At 43.1% G+C, this 18,089-nt stretch overlaps 1 protein-coding gene across 2 annotated transcripts; it reads left to right on the top strand.

The window, feature by feature from the left end:
• Positions 1 to 897: 897 nt before the first annotated feature.
• LOC124401371 (tripartite motif-containing protein 67) lies at positions 898 to 16,592 on the top strand. 2 transcript variants are annotated; one of them, XM_046873648.1, is made up of 11 exons: positions 899 to 1,907; positions 8,497 to 8,592; positions 10,941 to 11,063; positions 12,086 to 12,196; positions 12,773 to 12,926; positions 13,086 to 13,160; positions 13,908 to 14,068; positions 14,297 to 14,435; positions 14,635 to 14,938; positions 15,539 to 15,701; positions 16,412 to 16,592. In XM_046873648.1, the coding sequence occupies exons 1-11, from the start codon at positions 1,113 to 1,115 to the stop codon at positions 16,454 to 16,456; spliced, it is 2,166 nt and encodes a 721-aa protein (XP_046729604.1). In that variant the 5' UTR covers positions 899 to 1,112; the 3' UTR covers positions 16,457 to 16,592. The 2 variants fall into 2 exon arrangements, with proteins under 2 accessions (XP_046729605.1, XP_046729604.1); XM_046873649.1 differs by lacking the exon at positions 13,086 to 13,160 and having other exon boundaries at positions 898 to 1,907.
• The last annotated feature ends 1,497 nt before the right edge of the window (positions 16,593 to 18,089 follow it).

Raw genomic sequence — 18,089 nt, 5'->3', positions numbered from 1 at the left:
TTTCTGTTTTAGCACAGTAAAATCTTTCAGCACAGTAAAATCTTTCAACACAATTCAGTGTTTCCGTTTTCAGGACAAAAAATATAAAAACTGTAAAGACATATATAATAAATAGAATTCTACATATAACACACACACATACTTTTCAATTTTCCCTTTTAGGTTTTTCAGTACGACCTTCAGCGTATCTTCAAGTTTCGGGCACAGGGTGTCCCAATACTTTCGGACGTACCTGCTATGAGCGTCCGAATGAGTTCATGTTCTCGTTATAAGAGCAACAGAAATCCAATACAGCAACCGTGATATATATGATTTTTAATATTTAAAGTTTTATTTATTATGAAGATAAATTTAAAAAAAAAGTAAAAAATCAATTAAAAATCAATTATAATCATATTATAAATAATATAATATAATTAAACACATTTACTCACACCTTATCCCAGGTTAAAACCCCAGCAAATCCGTCGCTTCTATTTATTTCCCACTGGTTAATTCCGTCCTCTAATCCTGCTCTGCTCTGTTCATAGACCGAGACATAATCCACCTAAATCCAAGAAGGATCTGGATTTAAAAAAAACAAAAAAAAACCTCTAGAACTAATTCTATGCAAATGGAAAAACACTTTCACTGATCCAGATCCTGATCTTCATGGTATATACGAGACATTTCATTATTTATATTATATTATCTCAATATTTTTATTCCCATATATATATATATATATATATATATATAATATATATATATATATATATATATATATATATATATATATATATATATATATATATATATATATATCAATCACCCTTATTCGGATGTGATGAGATAATCGATTTTTTGGGGGATTAATGATTCGGATTAATGGATTAATGATGTGGATTTTTATATAAGGTGTTTACAGTGCGGAGTCTGGAGGAAGAAAGGGGGTGTGCGCATGCGTAGAAAGAGAGAGAGAAGCTCAGGGAGCTGTCCAGTGCTGGTGGTGCTGTTCATCCTGGTCGAGTGCGAGTGTGAGAGTATGCATGTATAATAGATTGAGATAGAGAGTGTGTGTGAGTGTGTGTGTGTGTGTGTGTGTGTGTGTGTGTGAGTGTGTGAGGTTTTTTATGGACGCCATGGACGATGAACTGAAGTGTCCAGTATGCGGGTCGTTTTTCAAGGAGCCGATCATCCTGCCGTGTTCGCACAACGTGTGTCTGGCGTGTGCACGGAACATCACGGTGCAGACGCCGGAGGGTGAAGCTCACCCCGGTCATCATCATGCTCTTCATCCTCATGTACCGGGGAGCCGCGTTTCTGCGGGTTCGGACTACGACTACACGGAGACGGACAAGCTGAGCGAGACGGACAGTGGTTACGGCTCGTACACGCCGTGCGCCAAGTCGCCGAGCGGCGTGCGCGTCTTTCCGCCGATTCCGGCCGCGGCGCCGCGCCACCGCTCCGTCACTTGCCCGCAGTGCCACCGCGGCGCCACGCTGGGCGAGCGCGGCGTGCGCGGCTTCCCTCGCAACCGCCTGCTCGAGGCCGTGGTGGCGCGGTGCCGTGGTGCCGCGCCCGCCAAGTGCCAGCTGTGCGACCGCAGCCCGGCCGCCGACGCCGCGGTCGTGTGCGAGCAGTGCGACGTCACGTACTGCGCGCCGTGCCAGCAGCGGTGCCACCCGGCGCGCGGCCCTCTCGCCAAGCACCGGCTCGTCGCGCCCGCCGCCGCCGCTGCATCCGCGCAATCAACCGGCGCCTCCACCGCGACCACCACCACCACCGTGTGCCCCGAGCACGACGCGCACACCACCACCGGCTACTGCGTCACCTGCAAAACCCCCGTGTGCTACCTGTGCATGGACGAAGCCAGGCACGGCAAACATGACGTTAAGCCCATCGCGGCCATGTGGAAGCAGCACAAGGTCAGAACATCCCATCACAACCCATACATCCAGAAGGTCCACGCACTTGTACACGTTTTTTTTTTTTTTAAACTTTCAGGATTTTGGACACCTGCGTGTGGAGATTTTGAAGAGATTTGTGTGACAAAGGTGCTAGTAAGTAGTGTCAGGTACTGGTGTAGGTCTGGGGTGGTATTCAAATCCATCCCAAAGGTGTTCATCAGGGTTAGAGGAGAAAGCACGTCTTACGTCTTCTAGTGAAGGGAATTTTTTTTTAGAATTTTTTTGGATGTGAGAGCAAGCGTTTTTCCCTTCAGCCAGCTCCATGAGGATCTGCTTGCCATGTGTTGGAATATATGGAAGATCTCCTGCTATTGAGCTCATCCCTATTGAACACCACTGGGATGAATTGGAACGCCACCCAAGACCTCGTCACCTCACTTCCATCAGTACCTGACTTTACTAAACACTCTTGTGGCTGAATGAGCACAAAATCTCCACAATCTCTCCACAAAATCTCCACAAAATCTCCACATAATCTCCACAAAATCATCACAAAATCTCCACATAATCTCCACAAAACTCTGCAAAATCGAGTGGAAAATATTCCCAGAAGAGTGGTACACTTTAGAACAGGAAATGGAGACTCAATGTGAAACAGGAAGATAAAAAAACAAACAAAAAACAAACACCAATCTTACGCTCAGGTGTCCAAAAACATTTGGCCAAACAGTGTAGGTCTGATACTTTCCGCTTGATTGTGATCTAGTTGTGTTTTGATGTCGTCATAACAACATGAATTGAGCCTAGATTTCATTAATGTAATGGTGTGTGTGTGTGTGTGTGTGTGTGTGTGTGTGTGGTTCAGAATTGTTCACTTGACGCACGTTTGCATTCTTTTCCTGTACGTTATTTTTTATCACTAATATGCACACACACACACACACACACACACACACACGCCTCCCACAAGCGTTTTGAGAATGTGCGTTACTCAGCTGACGCACGTTCTGCATTTGTGTGGGAGTAGGTCAGTGTTTTGTGGAGGAAGATGAGTGAGAGCTTGTGTGTGTGTGTGTGTGTGTGTGTGTGTGTGTGTGTGTGATTCAGCCTACATCCGGATCTCCCGCTGTTCGTCCGATCGTCACACTCTAACGCATTCAAGAGCACGGTGTACAAAAAAACCTGTTCCAGTTCGTTTCGACAGCACAGACGGCCGAGACGAGGCTCCTTATTAGCATAGACGCGTGTTAGCATAGTAACATCAGCCATCTTTGTTGAATGAACTGTGCGGTCATCCTAGCTAGCACAATTTTAACAGGCTAGCCAGGATTATGTGTTAGCATAGAAACCAGCGAGCAGGATCAGCCATCTTTATTAAATGAACTATTCAGTCATCCTAGCTAGCATGATTTTTCCAACTATTTATGATTATGTGTTTAAACAGACTCAACCATCTTCATCTAATGAACTGTTTAGTCATTCTAGCTAGCCTGATTTTACCTGACTAGCCAGAATTATGTGTTAGCATAGAAACCAGCGATTAGGATCAATCATCTTTGTCCAATGAACTGTTCAGTCATCCTAGCTAGCATGATTTTTCCAACTATCTAGGATTAGGTGTTAGCATAGTATAGCTACACGAACTGCATTATCAGTTACAGCTAGCTGGCTAGCATCTGGTAGTATGTATAGCTAGGTCATTCTTTTCTTTTCTTTTTTTTTTAACAGAGATATAATTGTACAAGAACACACCTATGAAGTGTTTTGTCATTGAATGAACTGTACAGTAATCCTAGCTAGCATGATATTTTCCGACTAGCCAGCATTTCAACAACCATTACGCTACACAGATAGTGATATGAGACGCTAGACAGACAGAACAGCGCGCTAGCTACACCACAGACCGAAATATTATCGTTTACAGCTAGCTCAATGGTTTATTTACCTCAGAGTTCTAAACGAACTTTGAGAAACACACACCAGAAGTGTTTTTATCTGTCATGAAAAAAATCCATGGAACGTGCATTTCCTGTTATCACGTACATTTTAGCAGCGTCAGTAGAAACCTGCTCTGTTTCCTTGGTGATTTTATGGCTGGAAGGCGAGTTGGAAAGGAACGAGTGGGTGAAGGAACTTGCGAGAACGTCTCAGATGGAGCGAACACGCACCAGAGACACGTCAAAAGACATTCTGCCTCCTTTTTTACGCTTGAGGACACACCAGAGATGCGATATGATGCGGTGTGGACACTGCAGTGAGCATCAGAAAACGTTCCACTAAACACTCGTGATGGAGATGTGGTGAGGAGGCCTGGTGTGACGTTAGAAATTCATTTCAAATGTGTTTAGGAGATTTATAGCAGGAGAACTTCAGAACTTCAGAACTACAGCTTCCAATGCGTGGAAAGCAGATCTTCTTTGAGCTGGCTTGGTGCACATGGGCATCGTCATGGACTGTGTTTGGGTCTCCTAGTTCAAGTGGCCCTTGTATCTCAATGAACACAAATCCATTCAAAATATCAAAAAAATTAAAATAGTACCACATCTCAACAAAATCTCCACAAAATATCTTTAAAATCTCCACAGGTCCTCCTCCAAATCCCCCCCCCCACCCCCATACACAATATTCCTTAAAATCTCCTCAAAACAGCCAGAAAAACTCCTAAAAATGTTTACAAAATCTCCAGATTTCCAACACAATCTCCACAAAATATCTTCAAAATCTCCACATCTCTACCAACCACACCCCCCACACACACAAAATCTCCAAAAATATTCTCCAATCTCGTCAAAATATGCTGAAAATATCCTCAAAATATCCTGAAAATCTTCACAAAATCTTCACGAAATCTCACCAAAATCTCTTCAAAAAGTCCTTAAAATCACGGAATATCCTAAAAAAAAATTATCCTGAAAATCTCCACAAAATCTTATCTTAAATCTTATGCTCAGGTGTCCAGAGACAGTTCCGGCTCTGACTCCAGACTCTCGCACCGTTGGCGTTTTATTTGCCGAGAGCTTTTGAATAACAGCGTTTGTTTTTCACGCTGAAGGGAACAGAGAGGAAATGAACAGCTGAAAAGCTCTAGTTTCTCCTGCATGCTGTATTTATTACTGATAAGAAGAAGCTCGTGAATATTTGATGATGCAGAGATTTTAAGGGCTTATAAATGATGGACCGCAATTATTGCTCGGAGTTCTGGAGCTTTAATATGAAGTAAGAAAGAAGGAAGGAAGGAAGGAAGGAAGGAAGGAAGAAAGGAATGAAGGAAGGAAGTAGAAAAACTAAAAATATTATAACTAAAATGAAAGACTGACAGACAAATAGAATGAAAGAAAGAAAGAAAGAAACAAAGAAATAAATAGATAGATAGGAAAGAAAGAAAAAAAGAAAGAAAGAAAGAAAGAAAGAAAGAAAAACAATAAATGTAACAACAACAAAAATTGAGAAAGAAAGAAAGAAAGAAAGAAAGAAAGAAAGAAAGAAAGAAAGAAAGAAAGATGGAACAATAAAAAAATGGTGGACAGACAGACAGACAGACAGACAGACAGACAGACAGACAGATAGATAGATAGATAGAAAGCGCTCCGCTGTGTGTGTTCTGTGTATCAGTGTGTGAAGAACACGAGCCGCCCCCCCGAGGGCTTTAATCAAGGTCACTCCTACATCAGCACATATCTGTGCTTCTTCTCACACACTCGTAACATTCGTACACACCCCCAGATTCAGATCTTCATCCGAGCCTGAACTGATCCGCTCTAAATGTCATGCGTCCCCCTGACGTGTCCTCTGCGTGTCTTTCTTTTTTTCCATATATCCCACTCTTCTCTCTTATCCCTCTCTTCTCTCTCTTATCCCTCTCTTCTCTCTCATCGTACGTAATGTGATAATAACCACATGTTTTTTTATTAGGAGAAAAGAGGCCAGTACAATTCATTGCGAAGCACTCAGTGCCTCACACACATACACACACACACACTCTCCGGTTACTGATCCGACCCGGATTAGAGCCTGGGTTATTTTTATCTTCCTATTATTTCCACATAAAAAAATCATGGTTCCCTTTTTTTCCACCGATTATTCCAGATTATGTCCACATACAGAGGGAATGATATGTTTGAGTGTCAAGCAGACCAGATGGTTTTCCATACGATCCTCCTGGTCTCACACTGCTTTCCCTGCTGCCCTTAAACACAATGGCGTCTTACATATGGTTATATGGCAACGTACAGCGTTTGTGGACACCCGCGTGCCCGTTCAACCTCTAGTCTCTATTTGCTATTCTTATAAACTCCACTTTCTTCTCGGAAGAGGTTCTACCAGATTATGTGAAGACATTATCTAGATTTGTGCTCATTCAGCCAAGTTAGCTACAGATGGAGATGAGATGAGGAGTCTTGGATTGCTATTTAATTTCATCCTAATATGGTTAAAGCTGTAGAGCAGACCTTTTCCAACCCATGAAAAGCCAATCTTCATGATGCTAGCTTTGTGCACTTGGATCAAGGTCTGGTCTCCTAGTTCATGCGAAAGGAAAATTTCATGCAACAGCAACAATTGTGCACCTCCGGGAAGAGTTTGGGGGAGAACCACATTCGGCTGGACAAGTACGGTGTCCAAATACTTTTGCTACAAATCAGACCTGGAGTGATAGGAACGCCATTTATGGGTTTTGACTTGGTGTTAAGAGCGAGAGAAAGAAAAAGCGAACAAGAGTTTTGCTCTGGTGCTGTTTTCCATTCATAAACATTTTCTGGTGCCGTGACCCATTTCTCAAAAGTATTATTACCTGATCTTCCTTCCAGCCAATCACAGTCTATGTGTGTATTCTCAATATTTTATGAATATTCTCTTCGAATTGATCAATCTAATCTTGACAAAATGAGAAGTCAGGGGTTGACTGCAGGGGGCAGAGTGACCACCCAGCTCTTACAACTGACCCTGCTAGCATTCTGGTGTCCAAATACTTTTGCTACAAATCAGACACGGCATGAACGTAACACCATTTATGGGGTTTGACTTGGTTTTAAGAGCGAGAGGAAGAGATAGAAAAAGAGATTTCTGCTCTGGTGCTGTTTGCGATTCATGAAATTCTGGTGCCGTGACCCATTTCTCAAAATCGCGATATTCATCATATATTCAACAAAAATTCTCAATGTCGCTCCATGGTAGCTCCATGGAGTGTCCACTCAGCTCTTACCACCGACCCTGGTAGCATTCTGGTGTCTCACACACACACACACACATTGTGACGCCGATGAGACATGAGCAAGCGTATCTGATCCGTCACAGTCCTGTTAGCCGAGTGGACAGCTTGTCGAGGCAGATGGCATGCTAATGGAATGAGGAGTGTGTGTTTGTGTGTATGGACTGGTTTAAGGTCCTGTTGATCTCTGGGTGGCCCAAAGGAAGAAGAGCAGGTGGGAGGAAAATAGTATGTGTGTAAGTAAATTATTATTTATCATCAGTGAGGAGATCATGAGTCCTGAAGTGGTGCTTTTTGAAGATCTAATTCCACATTAAGTCCCCATTTGCTAGTATAATAATCTCCAATTTTTCTGGGAAGATCTTCCACTAGATGTTGTGGAGATTTTGTGAAGATTCTGTGGAGATTTCGGCTCATTCATCCTCAAGTGAAGTCAGGTACCGGAGGTGTAGGTGTAGGAGGTTCCAATTTTATAGCAGAAGATCCTCCAACCCATGGAAAGCATATCTTTATGGACCTGGCTTTGTGCACATGCTGGAACAGGTTTGGAACAGGCAAAATTTACTGCTCCAGCATCCAATGTTTTGTGAAAGGTTTTGTGAAAGGTCCGCCCAAAGAAAACACTGGCGGTTTAAGACCGTGTGATTGGTTGGCGGTATTGAAAGAACACGCCCATTACTAAATTAAAATCCGAACTGGTGATCGTCGGTCACCAACGATTGAAAGGAATGAAGACGTTTGTTAAGTATAAAAAAAAATTACATATTAAAATTTAATTAAATCTCATGTAACACACACACACACACACACACACACACACACACACACACACACACACACACACACTTATATACACATCTGGATTACCCAAAATGGGGTCTAACAAATGTAAACAATGTAATTTAAATTTTCCATTTATTTTATTGTATTGAATGTAATTTATGCTAATTATTGAAATTGACCGACTTAAAACCCGAGGTACGGACTGTACGGACTGTACATTTTGTTTAACGTTCCATCGAATCGTCAAATCGATTTGACATCTGAGTCTAAATAGAGGAGAATATCCGAGCGCATGCTGGTGGATAAGATGCGGAGTGAGGGCTTCTGGGATTGATGCTGTTGGCTAGAATGGGACGACCGGTGGGGGGAGGGGTTTTGTTGGGGGTTGGGCAAAGAATTCGTTGTTTTTTTATCGACTGGCGCTCAGAGGCTTCTGTATGGGTGCCATTATTTTCAAGCCCGGCTCTTGGTCAGGAGTTTGTTTACCGTCAGTTCATAATGAGATCTGAATGATTTTTGATGTAGCGATAATTAATTGCGTGTGTGTGTGTGTGTGTGTGTGTGTGTGTGTGTGTGTGTGTGTGTGTGTGTGTGTTGTGTGTGTGTGTGTTCCCACAGTGCCAGTTGTCTCAGGCCTTGAATGGCGTGTCCGATAAAGCCAAAGAGGCCAAGGAGTTCCTGGTGCAGCTGAAGAACCTGCTCCAACAGATCCAGGTACTGATTTGATTGTCTGTATTTAAAAAAAAAAAAAAAAGAAGCAAATATTACCTTGAAATAAAACTTTCATGCCTCAGGAGACGCCTGATAATGATTGTGCGCCTTCTAGTTTGTAGAACCAGAACCACATACGACTGGAAAAGGCTGGTGTCCCAATACTTTTAAGTCAAAGCTAAATCTCCTCGTCTGAACGGCTGCCAGTCCTTCAGCATCTGATTGGCCTGTAGAAATAAAGGAGTAATAGAGGGATGGAAGGATGGAGGAGACGAAGGAATGGGGGATGAAAGTGATGGAGGAATGGAAAAAAAAGGCATGTGGGATTGAGAGATGGAGAGGTGGCAAGTTGGAGGGATAGAGAGATGGGGTAATGAATTAATAGGGGAATGTGGGATAAAAAGATTCAGGAATGGAGGAATGGGGGTGAAGGGACAGAGGGATTAGGGTTGGAGAGAAAAAAGAATGGAGGGATGGGATAAAGAGATGGGGAGAAGCAGAGATAAAGAGATGGAAAGAGGGAGAGATGGGGAGATGAAGGAATTGAGGCGTGTGGGATAAAGAGATCAAGGAATATATGGATAGAGAGATATAGGCATTGAGCGATAAGGGATGAAGAGATGGAGGGATGGAGGCATGGGGATAAAGAAATGGATGGATAGAGAAATAGGGGTATGGAGGATAGATAAATGGGGAATGGAAAGATGTAGTGAGAAAGAGATAGAGAGATGAAGAAATGAAGGGATGGAGAGCTGGAGAGACAGAAAGAAAGAGAGATAGGGAAACAAAGGAATGGAGACATAGGGGATGAAGAGATTCAGGAATGGAGGAGTGGAGATAAAGAGACAGAGGGATTATGGTGCGATAGAAGAATGGAGGGATGGAAAATGGAGGCCTCTGTCAATAAAGAGATGGAGGAATGGGGATAAAGAATTGAATGGATAGAGAGATAGGGGCATGGAGGGATAGAGAAATGGGGAAAAGGAGAGATGGGGGATGGAAAGATGTAGTGAGAAAGAGATAGGGAGATGAAGAAATGAAGGGATGGAGAGATGGAGAGACAAAGATAGAGAGATAGAGAGATGGGGAAACAAAGGAATGGATATAAAGAGACAGGGATTATGGCGCGATAGAAGAATGGAGGGATGGAAAATGGAGGCCTGGGTCAATAAAGAGATGGAGGAATGGGGATAAAGAGAGAGAGGATGGAGAGGCAGGAGACGAAGGAATGGATGTGTGTGGACAAAGAGACGAATGGATGAAGGGATAGAGAGGCATGGAGGGATTCGGAAATGAAGGAATGATGAAAGAGGCAAAGAAAGATGGAAAGATGGAGTAAGAAAGGAATGGAGGCCGGAAACACGATTATTGTTATGCTAGCAAACTGAGCTAGGAGTTTAGCTCCTGAGGTAAAGTTGAGCGTTAGCGTGCTAACACTGACTTTTCCTCTCACAGCAAAACAATACATCCTGTATTCTGTCCATCCTCTGATTCACCCAGTGACTCACTAAAGCTCTGCGTCAGACCTGGACGTGTGTGTGTGTGTGTGTGTGTGTGTGTGTGTGTGTGTGTGTCGCCTGAAGCTTCAAACCCCCGAGCCAGGATCTATATTCAGGCTTTATGAATTATATCAAACCTCCTACATGGCGTTTTTTTTTTCTTTCTCTCCGTCGTGAGCGAACGAGGGACACGTCAGCCTTCGAAGACGATAAGAAGAAGCTCGTTTCCTGAAAGGATTCGGTCACGTCGTTTACTAGCCGCTAACTCACAGGAACTAGCTTTAGGGCGGAGGCCAAAAGTATTGGGACGCAAGCCTTTTCCCAGCCGAAAGTGGAGGTCTCGGTCTTCAGATGCGAGAGCATGAGATTTTCCCTTCGCTCCAACAAGAAGGTCAAGACAATGTGTGGAAAATCGGAAGTAAAGAGAGAAGAGAAGAGATGAAGGGATGAAGAGATTGAGAAATGGAGACATGGGGGATTGAGAGATGGACAGAAGGAGATTTTAAGGGATTGAAAGAAGAAGGACAGAGGTATAGATGATAAAGAGATGGAGGTGTGTGTGGAGGGGGATGAGGAGTAAGGAAGGGAGAAAAGAAATGAAGGGATGGAGAGATAGAGGGATAGAGGAATTGAGGCAGAAGTAGTGATGGGGGATAAAGAGATGGAGAAATGGAGACATGGGGGATCAAGAGATGGAGGGATGAAATGATGGAGAGATGGAAAGAAGACATAGCTTATCTTATGGCCAAGTGTTTATTTAAAGATACCATACAAACAACAAATCTGTGTGTGTGTGTGTGTGTGTGTGTGTGTGTGTGTGTGTGTGTGTGTGTGTGTGTGTGTGTGAAACAGGAGAACGGCGTGGAGTTCGAAGCATGTCTGGTGGCCCAGTGTGACGCCCTGATTGAAGCTCTCACTCGGCAGAAAGCCAAGCTGCTTACCAAGGTCACGAAGGAGAAAGAGAGCAAGCTGAAGGTGGGCAAACACACACACACACTTGATCGCACTCCCTCGGGACGCTCTGTCAGAACGATTTGTAATCCCTTGTCAAAACACTGCATGAATGGGGATAAATTGACAGAGGTTAGAGAGCTAGAAGAATGGAGGGATGGAGTAATGAAGGCATGGGGGATCAAGAGATAGAAGGAAGCAGAGATGGAGGGATGGAAAGATGGAGGGACAGAGAGAATGGAGAGGAATATAGGCATGGGGGATAACGAGATGGATGGATGGATAGAAAAATGCAGAATGGAGGCATGGTGGAATGGGAAGAAAACAGATGGAGAGATGGAGGAATGTAGACATGGAGAAATGGAGGCATGAGGGATCAAGAGATGGAGGGATGGAAAGATGGGGAGACAAAGGAATGGAGAGATAGAAGGATGGAGGGAAGGAGAAATGTAGGCATGGGATCCAGAGATGAAGGGAAGGAGGGATAGAAAGATGGAATGATGGGGAGATAAAGGAATGGAGACATAGTGGATCAAGAGATGGAGGAATGGGGATAAAGAAATGGGAGATGGAGGAATAGAGCGATAGAGGGATGGAGGAATGGATAGGGATAGGGATAAACAGTTGGAGGGAAAAATGGAGGGATGAAGAGATGGGGGATAAAGCGATGAAGGGATAGAGAGATAGAGGGATTGAGGATAGAGAAATGAAGGCATGCAGGATTGAGAGATGGAGAGACAGAAAGACAGATGGATGAATGGAGGAATGGAGATCCTGAGAGAGAGAGAGAGAGAGAGAGAGAGAGAGAAAGAGAGAGAGAAAGAGAGTGTGTGTGTGTGTGTGTGTGTGTGTGTGTGTGTGTGTGTGTGTGAGACACTGAGTCGAAATGATGAATCAGCTCGAGCTCCATGGAAACAAACTCCCATTAATCCCTAATTTGCATCTCATTTGCATCTGCCACATCCCCAATTTATCTTTATAAACATCTCATTGTGTGTGTGTGTGTGTGTGTGTGTGTGTGTGTGTGTGTGTGTGCGTGCGTGTAGACGGTGAGAGACCAGATCACACACTGCACTATGAAGCTGAGACAGACCACCGGCATGATGGAGTTCTGCCTGGAGCTCATCAAGGAGAACGACCCGAGCGGCTTCCTACTGGTACACACACACACACACACACACACACACAAAGTGAAAGAAGGAAAGAGAGAATAAGGAACAAGTATGGAAGGATAAGAAGGAGGGGGGGGGGGAATTTTAAATAAAGGGAGCAAAGAAGGTACAGAAAGAAAGAAAGAAAGAAAGAAAGAAAGAAAGAAAGAAAGAAAGAAAGATTTGAAAAATGGAAGGAAGTAGAGGAAAAACTTGGGATGAAGAAAGGAAGGAAGGAAGAAAGGAAGGAAGGAAGGAAGGAAGGAGGGAAAGAAATCTATTCATCCATCCATCCATCAATCTGTTTATTCAACCACAAACCCAAATATATCCATCCATCCATCCATCCATCCATCCATCCATCCATCCACCAGTCGATTATTCAACTACAATTCCATCCATCCATCTATTTATCCACCCATTCTTCCACCAGTTTGTTGATTTAACCACAACTCTCTATCTATCTATCTATCCCATGTAAATCACAATGCCCTTTTGAGGGTCATGTTGGCCATGATGAATTCAATCCCTTTCTTTCTCTTTTTCTTTCCATCCCTCTCTCTCTCTATACCACTCTATCAGATCTCGGACGCGTTGATTAAGCGTGTCCAGCTCTCTCAGGATCAGTGGGTTAAAGGCGCTTTGGAGCCAAAGGTTTGCCCCGAGTTCAACCTGAGCATCAACACTGATCCTCTGATGCAGGTCATTCTACAACTGGACTTTCTCCAAGCCCGGGGTATAACACACACCCACACACACACACACACACACACACGTATACACACGTACACACACACCAACTATCACTTCACGTCATCATTCATCAAATCTGCAAACTCTTAGGGATGTCCATGTGCATAGCATCCGCTTTGTTCCATCTCATCTTCCTTTTCAGATTCTCACACTCAGGAGTCTGCGTTACCGAGACACAAACTCACAGGCGTCCCAAAAGAGACGCAAAGTGCCGGAGGTATTCCAGAACATTTTGTGTGTGTGTTCCCCCCTACCTTCGAAATCACCCTTTTCCTTTCCCTCCTCTTCCTTGCTGTATCCACACACAGCTCGCTAGTCGCCGAATGACTGATTAGCATGCTTGCTAACCTGATACATAAAACGTCCTCCGCTTTAGATCCTGACTTTAAAGCGATCATTAGCGAGGGCTAACTCGAGACACTCCGTCCTTTTGTGTTCAGTAAGGGAAGCTGGTAGCTTAAAGGTTTAGGGTATTGGACTTTGGATCCGAAGGTCACGGGTTCAAATCCCAGCCACAACCAAGCTGCCAATTTCTTGAGTTGGAAGATCTTTGTAGCATGCCCTTAAACCCTAATGATGAATTGGAACAGCACCCAAGCCTCCTCACCCCATCTACATCAGTACCTGAGTTTACTAATGTCCCTTGTCACAAACCTCCATAAAATCTAGTTTAACATCTTTCCAGAACATTGGAGTTTGCAAATGTGGACTAGATTTGAAATGTGGTGTCCAAAACTTTGCTCATTTTGTTGACAAAACTTGACATACATTTCAATGATCAGCACAGAAAGACCACTTTCCACCACATCCCCCCACTATGAACCAAAGCCTGCCCTCATGCATGGTACCTCGTTAACACCCCCACCCACCCACACCTTTTTTTTTTAACTTTAAACCATACTGCATATCTCTTTTTTGCCTTTTCTTTAAACACAAATACCATACCATGGTGTATTTGTTTTAGCCGAGAACCCCGGAGTCCCTCCTGCTCCTTTTCTTGAGCTGGAGAAGTGCTGTCTACGGAATAACAGCGCCACCCTGGCCTGGATGTTAACTACAGCTCAGCCGCTACCTGTGCAGGGTTACATCCTGGAGCTGGACGATGGAAATGGTGGACAATATCGGGTGTGTGGACAATAACCTTCATCAAATCACTTGCCAAATGTGTTGATTGGACCAATCTAAGAACCAGCCAAGTGGTCTAATGTTCTAATGAACATGCTTGCATGCTCCCCTGCCACCTATTTTGGGAATTTCCTCTCATTAATGCATGCATAATTCATAGCAAACGTGCTGCATATTATAAAATGAATACCAAATGTTCCCTCATTCTCCTAATTCTCTCTGTCTCAGGAGGTGTACATGGGGAAGGAAACGGTGTGTACGGTGGATGGTCTTCACTTTAACAGCTCCTACAATGCTCGGGTCAAAGCCTACAACTCCATCGGAGTCGGGGCTTACAGCAAGACAGTGGTCTTAAAGACGTCGAATGGTTCGTGTCACTTTCTTTTCTTTCACTTTGGCAGTGTTCCTCAGACTTTCTGATCATAAACAAGAAGGAGCCCTAAAACCGAACCCCGCTGCGAGACCTATATACTCCTATTTTCACTGTTAACAGCATGCAGAAGAGATTTCTTCCCACAACCACTGAACTACCAAAGCTTATCTCTCTATCAATGTTTCTTTGACAGTTGCCTGGTTCACCTTCGACCCTACCTCAGCGCACAGAGACATAGTCTTGTCCAATGAGAACCAGACAGTGAGCTGCAATAGCTACGATGACCGCGTGGTGCTCGGAACAGCTGCTTTCTCCAAAGGGGTCCATTACTGGGAGATCGGCATCGATCGCTACGACAACCACCCCGACCCTGCGTTCGGCGTGGCACGCATTAACGCGGCGAAGGACGCAATGCTGGGGAAAGACGATAAAGCCTGGGCCATGTATGTCGACAACAACCGCTCGTGGTTCATGCATAACAACTCGCATACCAACAGGTAGGTCAAGCGTCGAGACCCCAGTGCATCTATTTTAAAATGTACATTTACAGCAATTTAGCAAATGTCTTTATCCAGTAGGTTATCTCATAACTGAGAAAACTAAGCCAGCAGGAGCCAGCTTGGTGGTGGTGGGATTTAAAAATAAGGCCTTCTGATCAGAAGTGCAACATCTTATCTGCTGAGCCACAACTTCCCACGTCCTTAAAGGACATTGGCAGTTGGTTTGTAGATATCTTGGGCGCTTCAATCTCGGGTGCTTTCATCAAGCAACCATAAGGAGTCTTTGGTTTTGGTTAAATGCAGACCCCTGAAACAAACAGGTAGAAACTCTATGAAGACTAAGAATCCTAAGGAACTCTAAGGTAGCTGCGCTGTTGTAGTTCCTTAGAGACCGATGTAAAGTTTGGATAAAATGACCTCCTCCGCATATTTGTTTTGGCACATATGTTACATTGGATGCCCTTTCTAATGCAACCCTCCACATTTATCTTTCCTTGGGACCGGGACTAAGAGTGCACTGGCTTGTGCAACACTAACGGCTGGGTTTACCTTTAAAAGCTAAATGGTTTGTCACATTTTTTTACTCCATCTCTACAGGGCCGAAGGCGGTATAACCAAAGGGTCTACTGTTGGTGTTCTGCTGGACCTGATGAAACACACCCTCACATTTTTCATTAACAAAGAACAACATGGGCCTGTGGCCTTTGAGAACATGGAGGGGGTGTTTATGCCTGCGGTTAGCCTCAACCGCAACGTACAGGTGTGCATTCTTGCTAGTAACCTCGCACTTCCTACAGATTAATGGGAGGGTTGGGGGTTTAGGAGGGGGGCTAAACAAGCCAAGAGGAACTGTTTTCTATTAAGACTTTATTTGCAGGACACATGGTCCTCAGGTTCTCGATATTTTCCCACTTGGGACCATATAATAACTTTACTCTATTTATAAAGAATAATAATACTAGTGTTTTTAGTTGACATTGTTTACAATCTAAGAAAAACCTAAAGCAGAGTGGTGATTGTTGCACAAGAGGGATTTCTTTCCCAAACAAACCCAAGAGTATACATCCTAAATGATAGATAGTCTTGCTAAAAGTTTTAAATTTGGTTGTAGAAGTTTGGACACATTTGTGAATCTACCCCAAGTAACCTGAAGCATTCATACTGTAATCCCAGTTGAGTGTAGAACTTTCTCAAGAAAGGTTTACTTTTCCCATCAAATCCAAGAGTATATATGTCATAGTTTATATGTGACCCCATTCTTCCTTTATAGCCTTTCTAGAAGGTCCTAATTTGGTAGTAGAAGTTTGGACAAATTGGTGGAACTACCCCAGCAACCTAAAGCCACTCATGCAACGACATAATGACATAGGACACTCATAATAGGACAGTCCTAGGAGTCATTTTGTATGTAGTTCATGTTTGTTTCACTGGTCCTCATAATGTCAACTATGAAACTTTTGTGTTTCGCAGGTGACCTTAATCACAGGCTTAGAAGTACCAAAGAACATCAAATAACAACCTCTGAACCTGTGAGCTCAAGGTACATCCGGGTTATGTCTGGTTCCTTTTCTTCATGGGGCAAAGCCACAGTTCGATGCCATTTGGTTGGAGATCAAAGAGGACTTAATATATTTTTTCCCCACATTCTTAATGGAGTCTCAGTGTGTACAATCAGAACTCGTGTGTTTACTCATGCCACATGGTGTTCTCTTGTGGAAGCAGTAAGTTTTGAAGGCCTGTTTTTCCAAACATTATCTGTTGTGTTCTTTAAAAATGTAAGCTTACCCTGGCTTTAAATGTTTAGCCAATGTAACTGCTGAAGCATTTAATGGTGAAATGCTGCTTGGTGGGCTTTCACTTTGGTATGCTTTAATGACCAGGAACATGACCTACTTGCTATATACATTGCGATGTAATGGCTCAGTATAGCCAATATTTTTGCAATGGCAGCTGTGATTTATGTGCTTTACTCAGCTTGACCAAATTTCAGCTGAAACATGAGTTTGTTGGATTAGCATATTGGATCTCTGAAGGGTCTGTCAAACTGACATGTACTGAGAAAGTTGATAGAACATTTGAAGTCTATACATTTTAGCTGGATTGAATATGATTTTCTTGCCATCTGGATGACACAAAACAATGTTTTGACCAAGTTCTGATCTAGAAATCCTTGTTCCCATCGAAGTCAATGATACTTTCTTGCTTCCAGTTGCTATCACTTATCCTGCTTTTTAGGAACTTTATGGATACCATGAAGAACCTAATTGCTATAAGTTTCCATTCTGGTGGCACTATTATACCACTGCTTACTCTGGAGAAACCCAAAGCATTCTTTGATTTGTCCCATCTGTGGATGAGGCATCCTATTCTTTTGTTTATTGGTTTGTATTTACAGAAAAGAAACACCATTTGGGGTCTGTAGACATGATCCATATTTCTTCTGAAAAAAAAATCCCCCTCTAAGATGCTTGTTCCAACTGCCAAAGCTTACAATGTTACAACACTGATACTAGAATGTTATTTGGTTTTTCCCAATAAGGAAATCTATAATGATTCTCTATGGCCTTACAACAGAGGGTTTCCTTTTTAGCAAGTAACAACTCATAACCATTCAAAGAAAATGTAAGGAACCCTTTAATCTAAGAATATCAGAATATTTTCTGAAAGGTCCCTCTTTGTTGATCCCATTGTACCATCTGCCACCTTTAACAGATTAAAAAATGCCTTGATAATGACTCAAACAAACTCCTGACCATATACCTCCAGTTACTGTCTTTAAAAATGTTACCTCTAGAAGTCTTTGGGTTGTTCCACCAGGGGAACCCATATAGTTTCCATATAGAACCACATGAAAGAGGGTTTCTCTCACAGCTCCATCCAAACAACCTATGATGAACTATTTTCTATTAATACTCTATTTGTAGGATACATAGTCCTCAGAATTTGATATTGCCCCACTTGGTACCATATAATACCTTTACTTTATATACTTGTTACTTGAGTGTCTTCAGTTGCCGTTGCTTAAAATCCAAGAAAACCCCAAATCAGAGTGGTGAACACAGCACAAGAGGGTTTCCTTTCCCAAAACAAACAATCCTAGATGACCTTCTTTTGGACAAATTGGTGGAACTACCCCAAGCAACCTGAA

Source organism: Silurus meridionalis, chromosome 18, assembly GCF_014805685.1.
Source record: "Silurus meridionalis isolate SWU-2019-XX chromosome 18, ASM1480568v1, whole genome shotgun sequence".
In the NCBI taxonomy this organism is placed as follows: domain Eukaryota; kingdom Metazoa; phylum Chordata; class Actinopteri; order Siluriformes; family Siluridae; genus Silurus; species Silurus meridionalis.
This window is presented reverse-complemented; position numbering and strand designations above follow the sequence as displayed.